At 66.7% G+C, this 13,613-nt stretch overlaps 3 protein-coding genes across 4 annotated transcripts in view; 2 read left to right on the top strand and 1 right to left on the bottom strand.

Annotated features, from left to right (window-relative positions):
- SPEG (striated muscle enriched protein kinase) overlaps positions 1 to 2,360 on the top strand; it is a gene marked incomplete at its 5' end in the record, with an annotated part of 39,524 nt that extends 37,164 nt beyond the window's left edge. Inside the window, 3 exons of the mRNA XM_082311504.1 lie at positions 281 to 356; positions 609 to 758; positions 1,059 to 2,360. Coding sequence (XP_082167630.1) covers positions 281 to 356; positions 609 to 758; positions 1,059 to 1,266 — 434 coding nt within the window. The 3' untranslated portion in view covers positions 1,267 to 2,360. The remainder of the gene's footprint in view (positions 1 to 280; positions 357 to 608; positions 759 to 1,058) is intronic.
- Positions 2,361 to 2,910: 550 nt separating this feature from the next.
- Positions 2,911 to 7,754, top strand: GMPPA (GDP-mannose pyrophosphorylase A). Of its 2 annotated transcripts, XM_082314526.1 has the most exons (12): positions 2,911 to 3,036; positions 3,108 to 3,205; positions 3,280 to 3,383; positions 3,777 to 3,969; positions 4,140 to 4,199; positions 4,339 to 4,469; positions 5,240 to 5,374; positions 5,531 to 5,628; positions 5,784 to 5,830; positions 5,928 to 6,020; positions 6,112 to 6,280; positions 6,371 to 7,754. In XM_082314526.1, the coding sequence occupies exons 1-12, from the start codon at positions 2,994 to 2,996 to the stop codon at positions 6,469 to 6,471; spliced, it is 1,272 nt and encodes a 423-aa protein (XP_082170652.1). In that variant the 5' UTR covers positions 2,911 to 2,993; the 3' UTR covers positions 6,472 to 7,754. The 2 variants fall into 2 exon arrangements, with proteins under 2 accessions (XP_082170652.1, XP_082170653.1); XM_082314527.1 differs by lacking the exon at positions 3,108 to 3,205 and having other exon boundaries at positions 2,975 to 3,036; positions 6,371 to 7,753.
- A 978-nt stretch (positions 7,755 to 8,732) lies between these two features.
- LOC309590411 (rac GTPase-activating protein 1-like) lies at positions 8,733 to 13,355 on the bottom strand (the record flags this gene model as incomplete). The annotated part of the gene is made up of 16 exons (XM_082311556.1): positions 8,733 to 8,784; positions 8,859 to 8,976; positions 9,092 to 9,194; positions 9,270 to 9,402; positions 9,542 to 9,647; positions 9,727 to 9,928; positions 10,000 to 10,095; positions 10,241 to 10,402; positions 10,612 to 10,808; positions 11,030 to 11,144; positions 11,485 to 11,562; positions 12,193 to 12,246; positions 12,451 to 12,529; positions 12,723 to 12,859; positions 12,944 to 13,146; positions 13,271 to 13,355. 16 exons carry the CDS (start codon positions 13,353 to 13,355, stop codon positions 8,733 to 8,735), a joined length of 1,920 nt encoding a protein of 639 aa, XP_082167682.1.
- Positions 13,356 to 13,613: the final 258 nt, after the last annotated feature.

Raw genomic sequence — 13,613 nt, 5'->3', positions numbered from 1 at the left:
GGCACTGGGGGCATCTACTGAGGGTTTCTGTAGGATTGCTGGGCTCAGTGGGAGAGTTTGGGTGCTGTGGAGCAGTTGGGGTATCCTTGGAGGTGCTGGCCTCTGTCAGGGTATTAGGGTGTCAGGGAGGGGTGCTGGAGGGTGCAATGGTGGGGTGCTGTGGGTGCTGGGGACGCTGGGGATGCTGTGGGTGCTGGGGATGCTGTGAGTGCTAGAGGTGCTGTGGGTGCTGGGGCTGGGCCCCACAGTGCGTATGACAGCCCTGCTCTCCTGCCTGCAGCGCCAGAGGTGGTGAAGGGTGACCCAGTGGGCTCCGCAGCAGATGTCTGGGGCGTTGGCGTCCTCACCTACATCATGTAAGAGAAGGAGCTGGGGGCACGAGCACCCTGAGGTGTAGTCAGCCCTACCCAGGGCTCAGTACCATGGGGGATACCAGGCTGGTGGTGGGTGGGGGGATGCTGTAGCCCTGCAGACCCTTCCCAGCTGGACAAGGGGATCGAGGCCCTGGGCAGCTGTGGCTGTTCCAAACCAGGGATGGGTGGGTAGGGGGTCCTGGGTGCCCTCCCACCACTGACCCCCAGCCCCTGCCACCCCCTTCGCCCTCACAGGCTCAGCGGGCGGTCACCGTTCTTTGAACTGGACCCCATCGAGACGGAGAACCGCATCCTGGCAGGGCGCTTTGATGCCTTCAAGCTGTACCCCAATGTCTCGCAGAGCGCTGCCCTCTTCATCCGCAAGGTCCTCGCCGTCCACCCCTGGTGAGTGCCCGGCCCAGGCAGGGAGGACATGTGGCCCTGGACTGCGCCCATGACTGGGCCAGGCGGGCAGCTTCCTACCCCACAGGGACCCTCCAGGCATCATCAGTGGGACCCTGGGGTCCATCCCTGTTCCTGGAGAGGGCTGGAATCTCCTGAGCCCAGGATCCTGGGATCCATCCCTGTTCCTGGAGAGGGCTGGGACCCCCTGCGCCTTGCAGGGCAGGGGTGGTGGCCAGGTTTGGGGGGTGCAGCGGCAGTGGGCACCCCACGGCCCCTGACTCAGCACCGCCCCTGCCCCAGGAGCCGCCCCACGGTGAAGGACTGCTTTGCCAACGCCTGGCTCCAGGACGCCTACCTGATGAAGCTGCGCCGCCAGACCCTGACCTTCACCACCAACCGCCTCAAGGAGTTCCTGGTGGAGCACCAGCGGCGCCGCGGCGAGGCCGTCACCAAGCACAAGGTCTTACTCCGCTCCTACCAGGGCGGCCAGCCGCCGGGGCCGCAGTAGCCAGTGCCTCGGCCGCGGCCGCGAGGGGCCGAGGAGCCAGAGGAACATTCCAGGGGCCGCGGGACGGGGCGGCCGAGGAAGAGCCAGGACGCGCCGGGATGAGCCCACGGACCTCATGTGCTGCCGCCGGGGATGCTGGCGGCTGGCATCTCATTTTGGCGGTGCCGAGGGAGGGAGGAGGTGCTGCCCCAGCCGGCCCAGCCGTAGGGTCTGGCAGCGGGCAGGAGATGGGAAGCCTTGCTGGGAGGAACGGAGAATGTGGCAGAGGGTTGAGGGAAGGATGGGATGGGGATGGGGGGGCCGAGGGAAGGCCCAGAGAGGAGCGGGAGAGCCGCCAGCACGCCGGCCAGCCCTGGCCACCTGGGTCCCGTCAGCCGTGTGCCTTACGCCGCAGCCTGCAGCTGCCCCCGGCCACGGCGCGGGGGTCCCTGCGCTCCCCCCGGTTTGCACGCCAGCGCCCGAGGACTGAGGCTGCTCCAGCGGTTCCTGCAGAGAGGGGCCCGCTCACAGCCCCCCGCCAGCCGGCACGGCCCCGGTCCTCGTGGCTGGGAGCGGGGGCCACCAGCCCCCTGCCTTCCGCTCCTCCCAGCCCCGATCCTGGCAAGCGGGTTTGCGGCCCCAGGACCGACGCCGGTGCCTTCCCTGGGGCCGTCGGCTGCTCCCCAAACCGGGGTGGCCGGGGCAGGGGGGAGCAGGGGGGCACCCATGTGCCACGCACACCTCCTGCACCTGCTCAGGCCCACGCTGCTCACGCTCCGCCCGCCCGGCTCCGGCCCTCGCCCCGCCGCCCGCCCGCCTCCCCCCGCCGTCCCCCCGCGCCCCTCGGTGCCACGGCACAGCCGAGCCCCGCGCCCCCCTCCCCGGCTGGCGGCAGGACGCTGCGGCGTGGCCGGGGTGCCCTGGGCGGGGGGACGGGGGCAGCGGCTGGGCACCCGCCTTCCAGATGCTGCTGTAGCGATTAGGGCTTTATTTATTGACTGTGGGGAGAGGGCCTCTGCCCGTCCCCGTCCCCTCCTCTCTGCCGGGCTCCGGAGTCGCCAACGTCCCCGTGGTTTGGAGCAAGCAACGTGCCAGAGCAGCAATAAAGACCCTGAGCAGCCGCTCCCGTCTCCGTGCCTCGCTGGGAGGGGACGGGGAGGCTGGGGTGGGCGCCTCGGGAGGGTCCTGTCCCCAAACCCAGGCACCCGAAGCCAGGAAGGCTTCCAGGAAGGCTGGGAAGGGTGTGGGAAACTTGGGGGAAGGAGCCGGGAAAGCTGCGAAGCGCCGGGGCGGGCGGCTGACGGGGCGCTCACGTCATGGAGCGAAAATACCGGCTGCCGGAGGGCCCGGCGGTGGCACGGTCCCCACACACGCCCCCACCACACAGAGACACCCCCCCCCCCCCCCCACCCTCACCCCCACCCACACCCTCACACCCCCACACCCCCTCACACCCACCCTCACCCCCCCCCCGCCCCGCGGCGCTGCTGCAGCCGCCCCCGTGCACCCCAGCGTGCACGCGCCCGCCCGTGCCAACGGCCGCGGCCCCGCACGCCCAGGCGCGGGCACGCGCAGGCGCAGCTCCCGCCTCCCGCCGCTGCGGCGCCCCCTGGCGGTCGGCGGGCAGCACCGCCCGGCGCGATGACGCAGTGAGGGGGGCGAGGGAGCTGCGCGCTGACGTGTCGCAGCCACGTGTGCGGAAGCGGCGGCGGGGCCGGGGCCGGGGCCAGAGCCGCAGCGGAGCCGCGATGCCGCTGAAGGCGGTGATCCTCATCGGGGGCCCGCAGAAGGGTAAGTGCGCCGGGCCCGCGGGGACGCCCCGCCGACCCCGGGCCCCGCCGACCCCGCTCTGCTCCCGGCAGGGACCCGGTTCCGGCCGCTGTCCTTCGAGGTGCCCAAGCCGCTCTTCCCCGTGGCCGGGGTGCCCATGGTGCAGCACCACATCGAGGCCTGCGCCAAGGTAGGGGGGGGCCGGGGCTGGGGGGGGCCGAGGTCGCCCTCCCCACGCTGTCCCATCCCTCCCTCCCTCCCCAGGTGCCCGGCATGAAGGAGATCCTGCTGATGGGCTTCTACCAGCCCCACGAAGCCCTCAGCCGCTTCTTGGTGTCGGCGCAGCAGGAGTTCAAGATCCCCATCAGGTGGGCAGGAGCCCCCCGGCCGCCGGGGTACCCACGGTGGCGCAGCCCAGCTCCGTCCCGCACCTGCCTTCCCCGGGCTGCAGCCCCCAGCCAGGGCCTGGGCCTCGGGCAGGTGGGCCCTGTCCCGGTGTGGATGGGCACAGCTAGCCTCCCGCGTTAGTTCTGCCAAATCTCCTTGCCCCGAGCCCTGCCCAGGCTGATTGCTGCTCCAAAGGTGCTTCTCCAGCACAGTTCCAGGCTGCCACTGCCTCCTTCCCCTCTGCCAGCATCCATGTGAGCCCCGCCGCTGCATGGCAGGACTGTGTCCCTCCAGCCCTTCCCTGCCCTGCTGCCGGGCGGTGCCGCCACACCCCCGCTTCCCTAAGACCTCGCTTTTCCCTGCTTGGCTCGCAGGTATCTCCAGGAGTATGCGGCGCTGGGCACGGGTGGTGGCATCTATCACTTCCGAGACCAGATCCTGTCGGGTGGTGCTGAGGCCTTCTTTGTCCTCAACGCAGACGTGTGCTCAGAGTTCCCCTTGCAGGAGATGCTGGAGTTCCGGCAGCAGCACGGGGACGCGCACAGCTTTGTCATTCTGGGTACCACAGTGAGTGGCAGTGCTGGGGAGCAGAGGAGCAGCAGTGCGCTGCTGTGGGCTTGTCAAGAAGCCAGTGGCTGCTGCGGTAGATGGGTCGCTGGGTGCGAGCTCCGGGTCTCACCTGCTCTGCATCCGCCTGCCTGCTGCTCCACTGTGGCTAACGCATCCTTGCTCCACAGGCCAACAGGACGCAGGCGCTGAATTACGGCTGTATCGTGGCGAACGCGGACACGCAGGAGGTACTGAAGGGTCTCGGGCCTCGGGGAGCCGGGCACAGCGTGGGCAGCGGGTGCCATGTGTTCCCAGCGTGCCACAGAGGGTGTGACGCCGGCCAGAGGGGCTGTACCCCGGGACTCACATCTCTTCCCTCGCCTCCAGGTCCAGCACTACGTGGAGAAGCCCAGCACGTTTGTCAGTGAGATCATTAACTGTGGCATCTATCTGTTCACACCGGCCATCTTCCAGCACATTGGTGAGGTCTTCCAGAGGAACCAGCAGGAGCTAGTGCTGTGAGTGCCTCTCTCTGCCCCGGGTCCCTCCCACCCCACTGTTTCCCGGGGCTGCAGCGGCACACTCATCCTCCATTCTTTCTCTATCTTCTTTCCTCCTCTGCCATCACTCACTTGTTTCCTGGTCCTGCACCAGCTGTCCTTACCTTGGGTAAGTCTCCCTCTCTGTCTGCACTGGCTGCTCTCCGGGCTGGATCGTCCCTAGTGGTAATGCATGCTTTCCTCCCTGCTCCAGGCTGCTCTGCAAGGCTCCTCTTTCCTCTGCTCCCCTCCTGGCCTGCTTGAGACTCCCCCTCTCCCTTCCTCTCCTCCCACCCCATCTTCATTGAGCTCTGGACAAGGGGCTGAGCAAGCCTTTCACCTAGAAACGCTCTGCTCCTGCCTCCAGCTCTCTGCACCAGCAGCCTGTCACCTGGCATCTCCACCACCACCCAAGCAAAAATCCAGCTGTGCAGGGTTCTGGAGCGGGGGCAGGATCATAGGATCCATTGCTCTTACACCCACCTGAACTGGGTGGGGCTCTTGCACCATCAACTTCTGGCTAAGAGCTTGTTTCAGCTGGCAGAGCCCCGTCCCTCTGCTGCTCTGGGGCTCAGCGGGGCTGGGCAGGCCTAGCCTGGCAGCTGGGGCTGTCCCCACCTTTGGGGAGAAGTGCATGGCTAGGAAGGAGTCCAGAATCACCAGAGCCCCCAGATTTGGGGAGGGTAGCTGCCGCGTCCCTGGCTGAGGCTGTGATGGGGGTGGGTGTCTAACGGGCCTCTCGCTTGCAGAGAGGAGAGCTCCAATGGCTGGCAGCGTGCAGAAGTGATCCGGCTGGAGCAGGACGTTTTCACGGCCCTGGCTGGGAGCGGCAAACTCTATGTCTACAAAACCGATGGCTTCTGGAGCCAGATCAAATCAGCAGGGTAAGAGCTGGGGCATTGAGCGGTCCGTACTGGAGATGGGAGAGGAGGGTGCCCAGGCAGGGCCCTGTGGGTGAGTGGGGAACGCTGAGTTCAGACCCTCCTCTGCCCTAGCAGTGCTGGAAACTTAATGACAAGCGTTTGCTTTTCCTCCCCCAGCTCTGCTATCTATGCCAGCCGCCTTTACCTGAACCAGTACAGCAAAAGCCACCCCGAGAGGCTGGCCCAGAACAAGCCTGGAGGCCCTGTCATCCGAGGTACCCCTCTGACACCCCCCACTGCCTTGGGGGCTGCCCGCATGGGGACAGGGCTGCCTTGGGAGGAAATGGGACACCCGGGCAGGACCTCCCCGATCCAAGAGGCAGGTGCTCCTGCGAGCTGCCTCTCCTGACGCAGTTGCCTTGTGTTGCAGGGAACGTGTACATCCACCCAACGGCCTCCATCGACAGCACAGCAGTGGTGAGTGCAGACCTGGGGGACTCTGCAGCAGGGCGATGCTCGGGGGTGCTGAGGGTGCCCTTGTCCTTGACCTTATCGCCTTCCTCTGTCCTCACAGCTGGGCCCCAACGTCTCCATTGGGGAGGGGGTGACGGTGGGAGCTGGTGTGCGTGTGCGAGAGTCCATTGTCCTGCACGGTGCCTCACTCCATGTAAGTAGGGTTTGCCCGAGGGTGCGGGTGTCAGCCCCCACCCCTTGCAGGGAGGCAGCAGCACCCTTCACCCCCCTCTCCTTCGCCCCAGGACCACACCTGTGTCCTCAATACCATTGTGGGCTGGGACAGCACCATTGGGCGCTGGGCCCGGGTTGAAGGAACGCCCAGTGACCCCAACCCCAACGATCCCTATGCCAAGATCGACAGCGAGACCCTCTTCCGGGACGGGCGCCTTACGCCATCCATCACAATCCTGGGTAGGTCCTACCCGCACCCAGCTGCCCCGGCCCCGCGCGGTGGGGCAGAGTCTCTCCCCCCCTGCTTACCCACCCATACTCTCCCCACAGGCTGCAGTGTCACCATCCCCGCCGAGGTCGTTATTCTCAACTCCATCGTCCTTCCTCACAAAGAGCTGAGCCGCAGCTACAAGAACCAGATTATCCTGTGAGTCAGCTGCTCACTGGGTTGCAGCGGTGGGGGGCTAGTACCAGCCCCCCACTCCCTGCTGTGCCCCACAGCAAGAGCCTGTGCTGGAGCTTTGGCTCCTGGGAGGTTCCCAGCACCCCCAAGAGGGGTAGGTGCAGGCCAGGAGCCCTGCAAGTGCCTGACTCCTACTCCAGACAGACATTAAAGCTGGTGAGCATCAGCCTTGCGTGCTGCTTCTCTTGCAGCCCGGGGACCAGCCCTGGGGCAGAGTGAAGGCTTCAGGGACAGCACGTGGCCCTTGCAGCAGGCTGGGTGCCTGTGCAGAGAGCCCTGGGCTGAGGCTGTTGAGGGAGCATTTGCTGCCTGCAGCATCTTGTGGAGGTCCTGAGCTTTGGGTGTTTCTCCACCAAAGGGCACTACCAGAACAGTCTCACTACCCCTCGCTGGGCTCTCCCTGCTCTGCAAAAGTTTCTGTCAGCAGCTCCCTGGAAGGGCTTGGCCCATCTCAGAGGCTGGGGAGCTTTGAACATGTCTGTCCTGCATAGGCAACTTGCCCTGCAGGAGCTGGTTGTGAGGATCCCAATTTCAGCAGCGTGATTGCAACAGCCTGAGCTGGGCTCCTGCCTACGACTGGGAAAACAGAGCAGCACCAGGCTGTCCTAAGGGCACTGGCACAGGAGGGCTGGGTTGGGCAGGCAGGCTGCTGGCCCTGGAGAGAGCTGCAAAAGCACCCCTTCCCCAGCACGCCCTGCACCCCCAAGGGCCCAGTATGAGTCAGGAGAGCTGCCGAGCCTGCTCCCATCAGGCTGAGACCTGCACAGGCTGCCTAGGCAGGGCTCACGGTGATGGCAGCAGGCCCCTGCCACCCCGGTGGGCTAACAGCCTGGGGGGCTTGCTGCATGTCTCCCCTCGCACCCAGCCCTGTCTACAGGGCACCAGAGCAATCAACTTACATGTGTGCAGGTGGCAGAGATCTACCACCTTGCTGTGTCTGAAAAAAAACCTGTTTTTATTGAAGGCAGCTCCCTGCTGATCCTGGCACACTCTATGATAACCAATGCTGCCCTTTATCCACTTACCTCCCTCTCTTCTCCTCTGGTTTTGGAGCTCTGTGCTAAAGCCCTGCACTCTGCCGAGGGCCCAATCACGCCTCTTGCCTTCAGTGAGGCGCTGCATTAGGGATTCTCCATCCATCTGGTACCACCCCAGTTTGATTTGCAGTAAATCCTTGCTCCCAGCCCCGTGCCTTCCTGCACCAGTTCCCCTGTGGTCCTGGGCGGGGATTAGCTGTTCCCTGGCTTTAAGCACATTAAACTCCTTCAGTTTCAGCCTCTGCCTTGGATGTGCTAATTTCCTTGCCTGCTGGTGAACACCCCTGTGCTGGGGGAAACTGCACCAAAGTACTTGCTTTTAGGATTGTACATGAATTTTCTCCTGTGTCCCACATCTGGCCTGGGTTTTAGTATGGACAAAGGTTTCTCAGCTGCTGGATGTGGCCCTGGAGCAATTCTCAGCCCTGTTGTGCAAGGCCCCTTTTCCCTGAGCTCCCCTTGTTGTGGCTGTCCCTTGTGCAGAGTTATCAGGGGGGACAAGCCCTTCCTGGGCCCTTGCTCCATTACAGCCTCCGCCAGCTTCCCCCTCTTGGAGGGAATGCGAGCTGTGCATCCCAGCCCTGCTTGGGCTTTGCAGCTCCCACCCAGGGCCTGGAGGGTAGGAAGGAGTTAAAGGGGCCTCTGCTGAGGTGCCAGGAAGTCTGGAAATGCTTTAAGGTTGTCCTGCCCTCAGCAGCAGCTCCTCTGATTACTTGAGGCCAACATCTGGTCTGAAAGGGGGGCCTCCCATATCCTGGGCTCCAGGGCAGGGAGAGGAGGGCTTCAGCTAGGGCGGGAGGGGGCCCTCCCTGCCCAGCAAAAGCAGGGGTTTTGGGGAGCACTGCTCACCCTTGCTGTTTGTACAGCTCTTGCCTGCTGCCCAGCCAGGCTCTGTCATGCCAGCAAGCCCCAAACCCTGGCACCTGACAGCAGCAGGGAGGGACAGACAGCAGCCACAGCCAGGCTTGTTTTGCTGCAAACATTTAATACAAACCAGGCCCTAAGTACAGTGCTGGGGCAGCGTCCCCGCCACCGCAGCTGAGCGGAGCTGGCCCTGCTCCCCAGCCCCCAGGGAAGCAGAGCAGGGCTTGGAGCCCTGCACCACCAGCCCACAGGCAGCTGCCTGGTCCCACAGGCTTCGTTCCTCCTCTGGTGCCAGCTCTGTGCCCCCTGAGAGAGCCACTGCTGCAGGCTACACCGGAGAAGGGAAGAACCGACCCACCTTCCTCGGGGCTGGCCCCTGCCTGCGTGGGGAGAGATGAGTCAGGGGTGCAAAGCGAGCTCCCCTGGGCCCCCCACCCACCGCGGCAGCACTCACGGGGGCCGGGCGGCCGTGCCCACGCAGCTCCGCAGGGTGCTGGGGAGGCAGCAGGTGCCGGCTGGGCTCAGTTGGCCTGGCTTGGGCTCTGGGGAGGCGATGGGGCGGAAAAACAGCTCTGTGGGACAGAGGAGGGGGACGGTCATCGCACCCCAGCCCAGCCCCGGGCACTCAGGACCCTTCAGCAGCCACAGGGCAAGGGCAGGGAGGGGGCTGGGGCTCCTGTGCCTCACCGCGTTCACCCCCCGGGGCTGGTGTTGGCACCAGGTTCTCCTGCTCTGTCCCCACGAAGGCTCTCCAGAAGTCGGGCGGCAGTGAGAGGAGCCGAGCCACCACCTGGGCAGGGAGGGATGGAGGATGGGGATGCCAGCAGCGCCCGGGGTACACCCCGCACCTTGGGGACCCCCTCACCTTGCACTGCCGCGGCGTGTCCTCCATGATGGCGAGCGGTGTGGGGTTGGCTGAGCTGTGTCCCACCAGTGTGGGACCAAACACGCGGGACAGGTTGAGGACGTCCATCTTGCAGTCGGGGCTGCGCGACACCCTGCGAGGGGCGATGGACAGTTTGAGCGTGCTGCCGGGCCGAGGGGCCCCTCATCCTCAGCTCAGCTTCCCAGCTCTGGGCGGAGAGCCAGGAGATGGGGACAGACCCATGGGAGCCCATGCCGGGGCGAGCCCCTCACCTGAGCAGGTGCAGCATGAGGAAGGCCAGGGTGTCCCTGTTGGCTGGGGGCAGCTTGCTCACCACGTGGCGCAGGGCTGTGCCGCAGGCGGCATCGTCCGGGATGTCTGCGGCAGCACCGCAGACAGACCTGTTAGGGGAGGAGCAGCCCCTTCCCACCCCCCCGGGCTCGGGACCCCCGCTCACCGGCAGCCCGCAAGAAGGCAGGGTGGAGGCTGAAGGTGACCAGCGGCTCCTTGAGCCCCCGCAGAAAATCCTTGAGCACTCCGCACACCACATGGATGTCGGCCACGCTGCCGAGGGCGGGCAGTGCACCTCTGGCCCGCAGCAGCCTCCGCTTCCACTCCCGCACCAGCTGCTCCGCACCTGGCACCCGGTACAGCCCTGTCTGGGGCATAGGGAGAGGGGCTCAGCCCCCGGGGACCGCAGCATTGCCACCCCCACCGCCCCGGCCCCTACCTCCATCAAGCCTCGCGTCTCCACCTCGGTCACACACTGCACCACCAGCGCGGGCACCAGGGGCGGCGTGGCGGGGGCGAAGTCAGCCAGCACGCCCTGGGGAGGAAAACGCCGATCCGCTCTGCGCCTGCTGCCTGGCCCTGCAGCCGGGGCGGCCAGAGCCCCAGCATCCTGGGGCCGATAGCCTGACAGCCCCACCAGGACATGGAGGAGCCCCCAGGAACTGCCGTGCCCCCCTCACCTCGCGGGGCCAGGCATGGTGATGAGGCCGGGGCATGCAGGGGCTGGGGCACTGCTCCCGGCACTTGGGGTGCAGCAGCAGCTGGCACTGGCGGCACTTGACAGCAGCTTTCCCAAAGCGAATGCGGGAGCAGCAGACACCGCACGGCTCGGGGCGGATCACCTGGAGAGGGGGAACAGTCAGGGGCCCCCCTTCCTGCAGGTACCCAGTACCACTCCTTCATCCCACCCAAACCAGCCCCCACCGCCTTCATCCATTCCCCACACAAGTACAGCTGGGATGGGGGGAATGGAGGAGAGCTTTTCCCCCTGCCCAGACCCACTCCCTTCTCCACAGCAGCCAAGAGGAGGGAGAGCGGCTGGGGCACCCACCGTTTTGGAGGTGAACTGGTGCTGGAGCGGCGGGAGGCCCCGTGGAGGCGAGGGGAACAGGGCTGGCACCGGCTGCCCCACGGAGCCGCCCTCGGTGTGGCTCTCCTGCCCCAGGACACGGCAGCCCAGATCCTCGGTCGGCTCTGCAGAGAGAGGAGGCAGTGGAAGAGGCCCCGAAAAGCCAACTGCCCCAGCTCCTGGCTGGGATGTGGGGAGGCTTCCCACCTCCCAGGGAGCCCCTGCAGCATCCCAGCTGCCCTGGGACAGTGGCATTTAGCATGTCCAGATGACCCCAGTACCCCCATGGTGGGGACAAGCATCCCCCAGCAGATCCCCTCCCTCCCCCATGACAACAGCACCCTGAGGCTGGCCCCACACCACCATGAGCCCCCTCCCCAGCCCTTCCCGTAACCTGCACGCGTGGAGACACGGTGTCCCTGGCGAGAATAGCGTCGTGGCACCAAAGCAGTGGGCAGGAGGCTGCCAGCAGGGCCCGGGACCTCGTCAGGAGGGGGCACGGGGGGGACACTTGCCTGCTGAGATGGGGGACAGTAAGAACGAGCCTGGCTGCAGCCCCATGGTGCTCCAACGTCTCCCCATGAACTCTGCTCTGCCTGCTCCACATCCCTGCGGTCCTGCACAGCCTGGGATGCTGTCACCATGGGTATGGGGGGCGATACAGGCTGCAGGGCACTGGTCCAGCACAGCCAGGGATGCAGTCCCCACTGGGACCAGGGGGATACAGGCTGCAGGGCACAGGCACCCAGAGGGGACAGCTGAGCACCCCCAAGACCCCACAGCACCCACAGGACCGAAGGTTTCAGTGTTGCCTTCTGGCAACACCCTGCCCAGGGCACTGGGGTCCCTACTCACGGCGTTGTGGGGTGCCACAGAAGACCGGTGCCGCTTCGCCACAACCACAGGGCCGATCTGAGGGGCCAGGGACACACGCTGTGGACAGAGAAGATGGGGTGAAGGGTAGGCAGGGACCCCCCTCCCTGACTCTGCTCCCCCACCCCAGAGCACCCAAGCCAAGCGGTCTCAGCCCCACAAAAGGTCCCAGTCTCACCCCGCCCCCCAGCATTGCCTGCCCCACACCAGGCACCGTGGAGACCCATGGGCACCCAGGCCCCCCATCTGGGTCAGAGCCAGCCCTGGGGCTGGGGAGGCGAGGCCAGGCCAGGCCTGCAATGCAGAGGTGTGAGCGGAGCGGGGTGCGGGATGCCTGCACGTGGGGATGAATTATTGAGGAGCCCGGCTGGGCCACGGTGGAGGGTAATGGAGTTTCTATTGATCGCGGGAGGTTTGCTGAGAGATGACGCTCCCAGCCCAGCATCAATAAATTAAACCCCCTGCCAGGCTCCCTGCAGCCTCCCGTGCGGGGATGGAGAAGTATCTGGGTGCCCTAACCCTGCATGGCCCAGGACGAGCACCCCAGCCCAGGCTGCTGACCTGTGTGGGCAGAGGGTCCCATGGGCACAGTGCAGGAGCAGAGCCAAGGGATCCTCACCCACGCAGGGGCACAGACCCCACCCCAGCACCAGCCGCCAGGGCTGCAGCATCCCAGCATCTCCCTCATACCTGCCTCTCCTGGGCTTTGCGCTTCAGGGTCCGCACCACCGTCATATCGACATCCTGAAAGGCAGTGGGGAGGCCAGGGGCTGGCAGGGCTGCACAGGGCCAGGGGCACCCCCAGCATCCGTGCTCCGGCTCTGATGGCAACCTGCCCCCAACCATGGACATGCAAAGGGGCTGCCCCACTGAGGGAGTGGAGCAAAACCAGCCCCTCGCTGCTGGGGAGAAGCCAAACCCTGGGACTTGCAGCAGGTCACTCCTTACCACATCGTCCTCAGTACGGTCGTAGCTGATGTCCGAGTGGGACAGGAGGGACTGGCATGACTCGTCCACCGCAGATGACCTGCGGAGCGAGCTGGGGGTCAGCCCAGCTAGGGCAAACCCCCCTGGCCAGCACCTGCTCCTGGGAGCCTAGAGCTGACACCTCTGTGGAGCCCAGCCAGCCCCTCGAGCCCAGCAGAGGTGAGGGGCAGAGGGGCACAGCTGAGCCCAGGGCTGCCCGAGGGGCTGGGGTGGGGACCACCAGCCCTGCTCACCTCCTGCCCGGCGTCAGGGCCGCCCCAAGGCGCCGGCCAGCCAGGGCGCTGAGGACAGAGCACTGCTCCCCACTCAGCACCCCGCTGCCCCACGGCTCCCGCATCAGGGACTCGAAGACCAGCTGAAGTTTGCGCTCCTGCAAGCGAAACAGGGCGGCAGTGAGCGGGCTGGGGTCCCCACAGCCAGCCCCGTGGGGTACGCCTGCAGCCAGCCCTCAGACCTGCTTCTCCAGCTCAGCCTCCGCCCGGTGCCGCTTCTTCATCTCCACCTCCACCTGGTTGCGGGCATGCTTGAGCTTCACCTCCAGCGCTGCCCGCTCGGCCTCCACGCGGGCCAGCTGCTCGCGGGCCCGTCGCCCGTCCTGCTCCAGGCGGCAGCATCTCTGGCGCGTCGCCTCGAAGCACTGAGCGATCTGGATGTAGTCTGGGGGCAACACAAGCGAGCGGCCGGGTGGGATGGGGGGCCGGCCCCCAGCTCCCCCAGCCCCTGCTGGCAGCGGGGCCGGGGGGTCCGGTGTGCCCCAGGACGAGGGGCTGCGAGCACCCACCTTCCTCCACGCTGCCGCCGAGCTCCAGCAGCTGCAGCGCCCGCTCCAGCCGGGCCAGGAGCCGCCCGCAGCGCTGCCGCAGCATCCCGCAGCACCCCCCGGGACGGGACCCCCCGCAGGGAGGGAGGCAGCACGGCCCCCCCCTTCCCACCCCTCCCGGGGAGCCCCCCGCAGCTCCCGCCCCGCGCTCTCCCCCCGCCGCCGCGGCTCCGCCGTGCGCTCCCGGGTCGGCGCAGGCTCCGGGGGCGAGGGGCCCCTCCCGGCCGGCCTATGTGGGCCGGGGGCCGGGGTGGAGCCCGGCCCGGCTCCGCCTCCGCTTCCCGCCGCCACCGGGGCCCGGCCC

This window comes from Platalea leucorodia (assembly GCF_965183815.1).
Source record: "Platalea leucorodia genome assembly, chromosome: 5".
Taxonomy (NCBI): Eukaryota; Metazoa; Chordata; class Aves; order Pelecaniformes; family Threskiornithidae; genus Platalea; species Platalea leucorodia.
This window is presented reverse-complemented; position numbering and strand designations above follow the sequence as displayed.